Consider the following 12,844-nt stretch of genomic DNA (forward strand, 5'->3'; position numbering starts at 1 on the left):
TTTACGTTTTTATGTTACGTTTTTAAATGTTTAGCTCTAAAATACTTAAAATGTGTCCAACAGAATGGATGTCCTATACCCATGGCGTCTTCTCACCTGTACGTGACCCTGACGAAGCCTATCTCCTGCTCCTGCTCCAGAGTGAGCAGTACCCAGGGTTTGTCGGAGTAGTCACCACTTGACCGGTAGTACGTGACCCAGTTTCCGTCGATGGTCTTCAGGGGTCCGTGTGGTGATTCTTCTGGTGATCCTACCGCGGATGCTATATTCAGTACTTTGTGCTCGTCTGAGAAACATAATTATTATTAATGACATAATTGCATATTATTTTTATATTATATCAATTTTAAATGTATGATACTAGTGAGAAGACAGATAAACCAATATGTGTATTCTAATTGAAGAGTTCAATTGGTGTCAGTTGATGTTGTTACGGTAGCAAGTAAAGTGTCCCAGGTTTACGACTTGAAGTTGCAGTGTTGTAATAAGTACTTTCGATTTACTTGAAAATAACAATTCCCAATCGTTTAGCTGTTAAACAGTCAACATACCCAACAACTTTAAACTTACTCTTAGGAGGCAGGCCGTATATTGTGATCTCCGCTAAGTTCATTACATCAGGAGTTCCATCTGTGTCAGACAGCTTCACTTCTGTTGCTACTTCTCCGCCACAGTTCAATCCGTAATACTTCTCTTCTGTCACCTCTGGAGATATTTACTGTTAGTTAAAATTCAGCATTATTTGATTGGCTAATAGCGAAACATGGCAACGTTTCCTGTGTCACAAATACCGTCATAAACCCCGACAATTATCCCAAATCTAATTAATTGTAACCGACCTTCGAGCACACCACAGGTCTTAACAAGTACACCCGACTGCTACAGGTCCCAGCTGGTAGACTCATGACTCTTCTTACAATATTCACCACACATCCCATCATCCCTGTTCGTCAACACAACCCACCAAACAGCCTGGCGTCCTGCCAAGCTCAACTTGATCCACGGTGAGAACCTGAGGTTAACGTCAGATTTGTAGAAGGTTGCCGAGTCTCCGTCCCGTGTGTAGGATGGTTCGTGCCCGGGTGAGTGAGGGGATGCTTCCACAGATGTCACCTCAAGGAGCTTGTATACAAAATCTGGTAATGATTTAATCAGTTGAGCGTCGGGAATTATTTAATCGTGTAGTTTTATAGTTAAAATAGTGCCGTTCACGTATTCATGGTATCGCCATTGTTAATTTAGTTTTTTACGGTCAGATCTAAGTGTCCGGTGACAGTGTTCTATCAGGACAATAATTTTAAATCTACCTGGACTGGTCCTATAGAAATCGCCGCTTTCAGAGCCGTCGAATGTTAGATTTGTGCTCTTCAACCCGACCCAATACTTCCCACAACCTTCCGAGGTATCGGAGGAGTAGAATACTAGTCTCTCCGTTTCCTCGTCCCCACACTGCAGGGCCAAGTCGAGATCCGTCTTTTCTAAGGTGCAGATTATCGTCGGGTTATTGGTTGGAACTCTCTTACATTCCACAGGGTCTTCCATGCAGTTTTCAACTTTCCACTTGTTATTCACGAAGTCCAGAATGATGGTATGGCTAGGTCCGCGCACTTTGGGTTTGACTGTAAAGGAGAGAACATGGCGACCATTCGTTACAATTTGGAGGGGTCTCAGGTCCCCCAGTTGTACTCTACCGGCTCATCTGTAACGTTCATCCAACCTGATGTTGAATAAATGGGTTGTAACACTATTTGGGAAATAAAAGAGCTCTGCAAGTTTAAATGTGGACAAAGCGAGAGTGCTGACTGAAAGTACCAAAACGAGTCACAATACGCTATTTTAGGTTGCAACATTTCGTCTTGTGACTTCACGGTTCTTAAAAATTAACAGAAAACCACCAGTTATGGTTGTTCAACTCTCCGACCAGCATGAAAAAAATTCAGTTACAACTAAAGAATACCCACCAATAACAGAGAGATAATTAGAGCACATGTCCCCCTCGCACGTGACACTCTCATCCCCAGCACAACACCTACTATCCATGTTTATCTCGCTCCCACACACCCTTCCCTCTGGGCTAGATCCCAGCTCTCTCTCCCGTGTTTGCAACATTTCTGACCACTGTCATAGGCGAACGGGTGCTCTTTTGGGCAGGAACCCGCTGAAATTAAGAGGGTTATTTGATGTTTATGAATTATGATGGTTGTCGCTGATGGATTTATCGTAGAAAAATTATGGGAACTTAGTCAACGCGGTCTAAAAGCCGTAACAAAAACAACAAACTAAACAGTTAGCAGATATAATATACTCAGTTTACCCTCCACAAACTAAACAGTTAGCAGATATAATATACTCAGTTCATTACCCTCCACAAACTAAACAGTTAGCAGATATAATATATTCAGTTTACCCTCCACAACTAAACAGTTAGCAGATATAATATATTCAGTTTACCCTCCAATCAATGATTTAGCTCATTATAATACAAAAGATATGTCACCCCACCGTATGATAAGACGCAGTTGCATTGGTGCACCCTCTCCTTACTCACCGCAATGTGGTATGTTGCAGTATTCCCAAGCTGGAATGCTGGAGCTGCCTGCCACAAAACACCACGGTTTCTCTTTCTCTGCACCTGGGTTCCTGCAGTAGCTGTTCTTAAGATCGTCTCCTGGATACCTGCCAGAATACATTGTCAGCTGTTGTTATTTAGCTCTTAGTTAGCACTTAGCTCCTAGTCGGCTCTTAATTACGTATCAGTCAGCTCTTAGCAGCTATTATTAGTCAGCTATTGTATTAGTTAGCTATTAGCAATTAAGAAATTGTATGATTTCAAAATTTCAATTCATCATGAACCTGGTTGAGGTGTAATCGTGTGCCGTCCTAGTGTTGGAATCCCAGCTGAGACATTTGTAACCGGAGGCACTAGTGTCTTCCTTACCACGGTAGTTGAGGCCTTGTGGGTCTAACTCTGAGCTCCAACACCCCACTACATCTGAGACAGTATTTCAATAAACATTTAGTATTTGATAGTGAATAACGATGGATCTGTTGGGAGAATTAACAGAATATTTTCAAAAAGAATCTCAGGTGAATTTAGGTAATATCCTATTTCTTAAGTCAGAGATTTCCTTTGTGAAAAAAATCTTATAAATGGGGGCGTTTTTATTTTTTTTGTTTGATAAATAGAGTATGGTCTCGATTCTAAAATTGAAGACTAATTCTTAACCGCCAGCAAAAGTAAGTTTATGTCACAGAATAAAAACAACGCTGAACGAAGTTTTCTTACACAATCAGAATGTCACAGTATCCCAGCGAGGGGCAAGTTCCCTCTGAGTTGTAAGACACCAGGGCCCATAGGTTCACCGTCAGGGTTCCTGCACTCGTTCACAGTTAGTCCGGACGTAGTTCCCCTGAGTGTGTTGTTAGTCTAGCTTGTCATCCGTCATCAGTTCATTATTAGTCATTGTAGTTTGTGGTGTTATCATACATTTTAACTTAGGCCAATGAGTATGACTGGTAAGACCGTGGCATCGTCCACTACTAAATGCTGGTGTCATATAATCTCACGTGGAATCATCAAGAAATACCGATTTGCACCACCTTACCGGTTGTCTGAAAAAACTGCATTTGTATTTGGACTGTTAGCCCACCACCCCTGACAGAGTTGGCCGCTCTCCATCCGGTTTACGGAACCACGGTAGTTGCGACCCTGTGGGTCCCGCTTATGAAAATAGCATTCCAAAGCGTTGGAACCTGAAGAGACCTGTATTAGCCTTAATATATCTGTATCAAACAAAACAAAAAATTGAAAATTACGATATGCATGATAAATATGAAATATAAATACATAAATATATTGAGGTGGAATATAGCTTACGACAGAATACTTTGGTCTCGTAGTCATCTAACCATTCCATTATAGGTCCTGATTTGAACAACAGTTCTTTTCCCTTGTGAATGACCACCTTTCGAATATAAAACACTTTAAAAAAGTTAAAAGAACGTAATTGTAGTAATGATTTTCTCTCTCCAAAAGTAATACTTTCAGCAGCTTAAACCCTGATTTCAATAAAATGTATTGAAATACCAAAGCAAGATGCCAGCCGTCTGTTCCTCCTATTCTGAATTGGACACATTCGATCTGTCCGACGTTCTCCAACCACAGAGTGTGACGATCTGTCGATCCAGTCCTGTGCCATTTTAATGTAGTTTTCATGAATTATTATCAAGAAATCTGCTGTAAACACTAAATTATAATATGTGAATTTAATTTAAGGAAAAAAATATATAACACATACTTCTTTATATCAACTTCTTTCTCTGAAGTTTTTCCCGTGGACCCGATTATGGTCAGATAGACCCAGTTGTCGGTGTAACTCTGAGATTCGTAGCTTGTCGATATGTCCACCGTATACTCTATGAGATCATCATCAACTGCGAAAAGTGAAGAGATTTTTAAAAAGTCCCAAGTTTTCACTCGCAGCGGAAACAGATGTTTGTGAGTTTTTATTCCTGGCGACTTTTTGGGAGATATAAAAACCGAAAACTAAGAACCCCGTATCTTTCCCAATATTCTATGTGGCGATTGGTGGGAAGTAACTAACTGAAACCTTAGGTTTAGTAAACTTCTAAAATAACGAACTGAAATCTTAGGTTTAGTAAACTTCCAGAAAAAATGGTTTAAAATACATACCGGATTGTGACTGTGGCGTCAAAGATGCCACCAGTAACATTAACTTCAATATTTCCATATTCACTGAGCGATGTGGCGATATTAAATTATTATTAGCTTTTTCCAAATTTAATTTTACATTTATAAAATTATGGGCTGCGTATTAACGAAGTCTACGACATTTAGCTATTGAATCACGATCTAAACAACATTTACAATTTAATTTCTGCACAAAGGACAAAATAGCAATCAGTCGTGTTAAGGTGGTATATAGCATAATATATTGATGGACAAGACTGACTTGATAAAAATGGATTCCTCATGACGTAAAGTTTTGAAGCCAAGAACTCTGTATCCCTCATCAGTCATCAGTTGGCATTTTTGGTCACTACTTTTGAAGAAGGGGATCCAAGTTAAAATTTAAACACACTGACTGAATTATTGCCCTTCGTGGCAAGGAGAACAGCAAATAAACATTTAACAACCTTTGCTAATTAATAACCCCCACACATAAACCTGAATTTAATCTCTAACCGAAACATCCCTAATCCCTAACACAAGGTTTTCCAGAGTACAATATCTAAAGACTTAAGTCAACCCAGAAAAACGAGAAGCCTGAATTTTCTTTTAAAGCCGTTGTATGATCTATTATGGAACCTCAAACGTGTTCCAATATCCTGTCACATGTGAAATTCAAGGATCATTTTGTGCCCGGGTTGATGAAACCATCTATATTACATACGTTAAATAAACCGGCACAGGAAGAACTGGACACTAGAACACCAGTGAAAGTTAAACCTGTCGTCTAAAATCGGAACACCCATTAACCATCGAACAATCCTATTCATTAAAGTCACTTCTTCCTGTTTGCACGGTGCGACCTACCACGGCAACTATTGTCAATGGTATTGTCAACTATTTTCAATAGCTGCCTTTGCTGGATTCTCTTTAAGTTACCGTTCAATTGACGTAGGTTGCATCGTGTAACCAGGAAATGGTACCCATAAGTCATTTGTTCAAAGCTCCATTAATAAGTCCTAAATATAGCCGGTTACCAAGCGGTTACCTAGCAACCGGTTACCAACTATAAGCAATCCATTAAATCACTCGTGTTTGAGTACAAAATATGGGGAATTGGAAATAAGAGGATAGATGGTGTAAGCGTAAGAGTTTAAAAGGATTACGTCCGCGCATCCAATTGAGTCCTGAGTCCTGATCCTTGCTATTTTATATTTCTCTACCATTGCATAACCATCGCTGCAAACTGATTACAATAATAAATCACTAGCCACTAGGTGAATACAGCACTAGGTGAATACACTAGTCACTACTCCGGGTCACTACTCGGGTCACTACACTAGTCACTACACTAGTCACTACACGGGCACTACACGTGTCACTACACGGGTCACTACACTAGTCACTACAACGGGTCAATACACTAGTCACTACACGGGTCACTACACTAGTCACTACACGGGTCACTACACTAGTCACTACACACGTCACTTACACGGGTCCCACTACACAAGTCACAACACGGGTCACTACAAGGGTCACTACACAAGTCACTACACTATTCACTACACCTATCACTACACGTCACAACACCGTGTTCACTACACTAGTCAATACACCGGTCAATTCAGAAAACGGGTCACTACACTAGTCACTACACGGGTCACTACACGTGTCACTACACTAGTCACTACACGGGTCACTACACGGGTCACTACACTAGTCACTACCTGTCACTACAAACGGGACACAGCACTAGTCTCTACTCTATCACTACACGGTCACAACACTAGTCACTACATGGGTCACTACACGGGTCACAACACTAGTCACTACACGGGTCACTACACTAGTCACTACACTAGTCACTACACGGGTAACTGCGAGGATCATATTATCAAGAGGGAAATGGGAACGCACCGGACCACACGTTACCAACAGTGACAAGTGACAACCGACACTGTTGTATAGATAAGCATTTTACCCTGGTTATGTTTTATTTATTTCACCCGTCCGGGCCGCGCGGCCTGCTAATTGATCTGTAAATTCATTTAAGTAATCAATAATGCAGTTGGTAGGCTGCAGTTATCAGTAAGAGCCATTGCTTATGATCTTAAAATATACACTAGACAAGGTGCTCTTGGGTAATGGGTGGCTCTGACTATCACGTGACACGTGCATCACGCATACAGCTAAGCTATCATTAGGTTCTATACCATGTCCGGATTGTGGAGCGCAATGCGTATTGTTAAAAGTTGATAATGCGAATGTTAATTTGCACCACCGTAAACAAATTTGAAGCAGTACGTCTAATAATTTTGATATATGCAAGGACTGTGCCTCCCGTCCTGATTTATTACCATTAACTACTTGGTGGTGTTGGACAGTGCTCTTCTTTCCTGATATTATTCATCGAAGAGAAATAAATTAAATCACAGAATTATAAAGCCTACAGTATTCTCTTTTTGTTTATTTTGTTCAGCTAAGAAAATACTGCTATTATGAAACGTTATAAAATAAAAATCCCCTAACCGACTCCTAAACCCCCAGGACTCGGACGTATGCGAGGACGTTGTCTCGATGTTCGTCGGTCTTACCGCCCTTGTAATAGGTCTGATTGAGGTCCTAAAGACGGCCGGTTTGAAGTTGGACGGGGTTATTGGTCACAGTCTTGGGGACACACTTTGTGGCATGGCCCTTGGTTAGTAGCTCTAAATTGTATTATCATATTCATAACCAAAGTTGAAAATAATATTTTACATACACTTTATACTTATAGGCTTATCACAATCCACAATCCACATTGATGACAAAAGATCTTGTGATTGACTGAATATTTTACTCATCAGCCTAGCACCCACTAACTAAGCCTAACCCCCAATTACTAAGCCTAGCAACCACTAACTAACTAGCCTAGCAACCACTAACTAAGCTTAGCAACCACTAACTAAGCCTAGCGACCACTAACTAAGCCTAGCAACCACTAACTAAGCATAGCAACCACTTACTAAGCCTAGCAACCACTAACTAAGCCTAGCACCCAGTAACTAAGCCTAGCAACCACTAACTAAGATTCCACCAGGACTCCACTCGGCAAGTGACATAATCAAGTCAGCGTACGCGCGGAGCATCCTGATTAAACAGCGTGCAGATCTGCGCGGCTCGATGTACGGTGTGGCGTGTCCTGCCAGCAACATCAAACCAGAGGAGGGAGTGAGCGTGGCGTGTTACAATTCTCCCAGTCATGTGACTCTAGCGGTGAACAGTGAGGCGGGACTCCGCTACTTAGACACTCTTCAAAAGCAAGGTTCGCTTGTTCTTAATCTATCCCTTTTTAGTGTAACTGTGAGTTAAATATTACTAGTTTGATGCTAACATATTGTTGTGAACTGTCAGTTCACAGTTGCTTAGCTGAAACCAATCGAAGCTGCATGAAATAACCTCAAGTTTAAATCAACTTGTTTTGCACTGCTTAAATACTTTACAATTACATTATCAATTTGTACAGCAGAGGACAATCACAAATTATAATTCCCCAGTTCAGCAAATAAAATACCCAACTCTAGGTTATGGAGCCAAACAGATCAGTTCAGGAGGGTTTGCATTCCACAGTCCCTCCTTCCGCTCGGTACTCAGTGAAGTAACCGGACTGATGGGATATATGGAATGTGTGGCACGACCTGACAACTGGATAAGCACCAGCTACTCAGCTGGGGAACAGCCCACCTCACTGGGTCCTTCCTTCTTTGCTGACAACTTGGTGAACCCTGTCTACTTTGAGGAGAATGTTAGGAGGATCCCTGAGGAGTCTATTGTCGTAGGTACTTATCAAGCTGCTCGCAATGTCTTGGAGTATCGTTAAATACTTACGCTATTCTAAATGGGAATAGACACGTGGGAAAATAATCTAATTTGTATATTCATTCTCAACGATTTTAGCTTACAGTTGATAATAAGTTAGCAAGTTCGATTAAGTTACTCGATTGACTCAGAGCCTTTTGGACTAGTTTAAAAAGTAAAAATACATGACCTAAGACTCAGAAGATAGAGATATCACCAGTAGTCATCAAATAAAGAGAGTAGAGACGCGCAACTTTATATAATGACTTGATACTCAGAGCTCATTGTTAACGTGCATAATTCATATCCTCCTTATCTTGAGCATGGCGCTGTCCATACTCTATAGCCTAGATGATAGTATCATGACAACTAGGTGTTAGTACCATGACAATTCTTCTTTTGAATTATTCATACTGACCGACTCAATGGAGAGCCATCGGCTCCCGTCATCGGCTCCTCTCAATCAATAATTAATGAACAAATCATTAGCTAAATGATTGAGGATGTGAACACATTTCAGAGCTGTCGGGGAACTCATCCCTTCTGGGACTACTCGATAGTGGTCATGAGAAGATAGGGCTAGTCCGATATAACACAGACTACCGCGCGTCACTACTAGCAGGTAACCCTGAGAGCTCGTGTTTTAATCAACACACAGGTAATTATTAGAGTTCATGTGCCCTTATAATAACCGTTATGTTGATTAATATGACACAATAATAACCCTTATGTTGATCAATATGACACAATAATTACCTTTATGTTGATTAATATGACAACTGGTAATGGAATAAGTTGCAATGAAGTTGATTACTGATAGACCAACTGGAATATTTTACATAATCTAGTTACGTCATGTTTTAGAATTATGAAATGGCCCACCCTCTTATAGTTACCCTTCTCTCCTCGCATCTTGTTAAGTGATACGATCAGATCTAGTTTTGTTACGGTGCCGTTTAATATAATCGTCCTAGAATAGTGCAGCCCGGGATTTAGGTTAATAAAGAAAACTCTAGCCAATCACCATAACAACACCGCCCACGTGACTCACATTCCCCTCATATTTTCGTCTTTGTAACCCACTTTGTATGATCAGGTGTAGGTGAGTTGTACGTGTTAGGAGCACTAAACACTCCTTACTCCCTCCTCCCTCCTCCTTCCTACCCCACCCCACGTGACACACCCTCCCTCTCCTCCACTGTTGCTACTGGCTGGAACCACCAACTCCAGTTAGTTTTTTAAATAGATGTTACAGTTTGTAGATATTGTCGTCTTAAGTTACAGCACATTGACGGTTTGTAGATATTATCGTCTTAAGTTAAAGCACATTGACGGTTTGTAGATATTATCGTCTTAAGTTACAGCACATTGACGGTTTGTAGATATTATCGTCTTAAGTTAAAGCACATTGACGGTTTGTAGATATTATCGTCTTAAGTGACTCACGTTGACGTTTGTGTTACAGATATTTATTCGTCTTAAGTTACAGCACATGACGGTTGTAGAATATCCGTCTTAAGTTAAAGCACATTGACGTTTATGTTAGATATTATAATCGTCATTAAAAGCACATTGACGGTTTGTAGACATTATCGTCCTAAAGCACATTGACAGTTTGTAGATATTATCGTCTTAAGTTACAGCACGTTGACGGTTTGTAGATACTAGCAGGAACCCGTATAATATAACCCTAAACGGTGTCAAGACTCAATACACTAAAATAATTATTACCTATTTAAAATTGGCGTTTTTGACACCACTTTGGTCCCAATTTTCGGCTCTAAATCTTTTCCTGGCCAATTTTATTATTTTTTCCATGCTGAATGGAGGCAATTAAAGCATTTACCCATCCAAAAAATTTCAGTTTTTTATATCTTTTCGGTTTTTGTTCGGAAAATCGCGTTAAAGTTGATGCCGAGTGTCAGTAAAATGGCACAGATATAATCGTCTGCGCTTTATATATAATAAGATTATCGTCTTAAATTACACCACGTTGACGGTTTGACTTTTGTACAAGTGGAAACAAAATTCTAAATATCGTGTCTAAGGAATATGTGATTCGTGCAATTTGTCTCCCATTTTGAGAAGTAAATATCGCAAAAGAATCAGCTCGATAATGAAAATTAGCTGATGAGGTACGGTACCAGATTTAATTTTTTAACGCACAGATTTCCAAACCAATACTTGTAACAAGCGACTGTTTTCTACGGTCGCAATGGCACTAAACGTTTCCAAGATGGCTGTCGAAACTGATTAATCCTCTTAAACACAAATCTAGAGATAAGGGCGTCAATTTTGGCCTCTTAGGTCTCTATTTTAATTGCGGGAAGTTAAATTATTATTAATAAACAAATATATATTAATAAACAAATGAGCTAGATGAGTGAACAATGGAACGAGTATTTGGTCCTCAGTGTTACTCTCTAACAACCAATCCTTGCGTGTACTAGCCACAATCCTCCCCGGGTAATCCTAGCACACTGTTATCAAGAACAATAGTATTTATCGTTTAATCGTCTAATTGTTCACCTATCAGGATGCTCGAGATAACAGGAAACATGTGTACTGTATTGTGTGGTAGGAGGAAGATGTTCAATAATTGATACCACATGTCCAACATTATTGTCTAATAATAAATCACTGCTAGACAAACATTTACAGCAGCTGGCAGAGAAAAAAAGTTCTACTATATACATCGGTAATGGGAAAAATACATACAGATCCTAAATCGAAAATCAAACAATTTGATGCTTTCTTGGCACTATAATGACCAATCTGATTATAAAAAGCCATTGGTTAAACTTTTTATCAACAAACTGGTCCGACCAAACTGGTCTTAACTTATCAAAACACGATGTTTTCGAGGAAGGGTTAGTCAAGACTCAAGAGTATCGGTGACTCTGATGATCCTGGCCCTAAACTTGAGTTATCTATTACAGCCTGTCTGCTGGATCGTGTAGTGTATTGAGTCTCTGGATTGATAGTATTTTCGTTCACATTTCTTAGATTGTATCTGAATAGCTCACTGAGTCTATTAAGAAACAATCAGAAATTTGAATGAAAGAACCTGGTCTGTGTCATGAGTGAGATAAAATATTGAGGAATGACACTGTTGTAAGTAGAGCTCGATATTTTGGGGCCAAATTGGACCGTGTGGAAATAGACCCTTTGAATAATGAACAAACCCAAGCTAGTGTGTGCTCAAGGTAATTATCAGATCTTCTAGTTCCCAAAGATTTTGGTGCAGACTCTTTGCCCCTCTCAACTCTATTATCTCATTAGATAGAATGGCGTAAGAGTCCGTAATCGTGAGCATCAGTTTACTTCATTACTTACATGTTTATTCAATAGCTCTAACAGAAGCTTCGTTGGAGATATCATATCTGGCCTCTGGGATTAGGAACCATGCCATCGCACTCTCTTAATATCCGTTATAGATGTTGAAACTGGGAAAAAAGCAGGCAGATCAAAGTTAAAGCCAAGTGCGTAAAGATGTTCGTCTTAGAACATCGAATAGCAAACAGTTTCATCAATACTGTCAATTTGAAAAATGTTAGTCAGTTGGATAATATAAGGGCTTGTTGAAGTGAGAGAGCAAAGTAGTAGCTGAGTAGCCCCTTATTATTTAACGCGTCTTTGTCTCTCTAAGTCTAATCCTTACCTTGGTGCACCCCCACATCCAGAAATATACCAGATCGCCAGATAATCTGGGAGAAAATTGTGAATTTCAGAGGAAATTTTTGGTGCCAAAGAGGAAATTGATAGAATCTATGATCTGAATTTTGAAGGCACATTATGATTATATGATTATTTGTGATAACTACGATAAATGGTGCCAGCTGGCCGTGTTTTACATGGGGGCTGTAGGAGAAAGCCACTTTTAAATAGTAATTTCTTACATTTTGTAGCACACTATTATGGACGGCTTCTAATGTGGCCATGCAAAAACGCAGAACGTTTTCGGGGCCAAGTTCAAATGCCCAAGAACTGTTTTGCTTCATTCGCTGTGCTAGCCGACATTGCGAAAGTCGGACATGCGCAAATTTTGCATCCGGGAGAAATTTTAAACTTTCTGGATGTGGGATGCACCTTGTAATTTGGTAATGGTGTAATTCAGCCCTTATCTGGTATTTTTCTACAATCTGTCCGACAATCTATCCTACAATTGTCCTACAATTGTCCTATAATTGTAATAGAACTTAATCAGTAATGCCTGATATTAAAGCTATCAGAAAACAATTCAGTCCATTAGGGATTCAAACTGGAAGTTGAAGAGTAGAGCTGTCGTGGTGAATGCATCTAAACTAGGTAAGT

At 39.9% G+C, this 12,844-nt stretch overlaps 2 protein-coding genes across 2 annotated transcripts in view; both read left to right on the forward strand.

Annotated features, from left to right (window-relative positions):
• The window catches only part of LOC134812705 (POU domain, class 2, transcription factor 2-like), a 1,142,226-nt gene that overhangs the window by 646,141 nt on the left and 483,241 nt on the right, over positions 1-12,844 (forward strand). The gene's annotated exons all lie outside the window — the stretch shown is intronic.
• LOC134812704 (fatty acid synthase-like) overlaps positions 1-12,844 on the forward strand; it is a 63,289-nt gene that overhangs the window by 29,338 nt on the left and 21,107 nt on the right. Inside the window, exons 15-19 of the mRNA XM_063820231.1 lie at positions 7,241-7,391; positions 7,773-7,997; positions 8,257-8,511; positions 9,051-9,152; positions 9,627-9,759. Of these exons, the coding sequence (XP_063676301.1) occupies positions 7,241-7,391; positions 7,773-7,997; positions 8,257-8,511; positions 9,051-9,152; positions 9,627-9,759 (866 nt within the window). The remainder of the gene's footprint in view (positions 1-7,240; positions 7,392-7,772; positions 7,998-8,256; positions 8,512-9,050; positions 9,153-9,626; positions 9,760-12,844) is intronic.

The sequence above is a fragment of the Bolinopsis microptera genome, chromosome 3 (assembly GCF_026151205.1).
Source record: "Bolinopsis microptera isolate Bmic1 chromosome 3, MBARI_Bmic_1.0, whole genome shotgun sequence".
In the NCBI taxonomy this organism is placed as follows: Eukaryota; Metazoa; Ctenophora; class Tentaculata; order Lobata; family Bolinopsidae; genus Bolinopsis; species Bolinopsis microptera.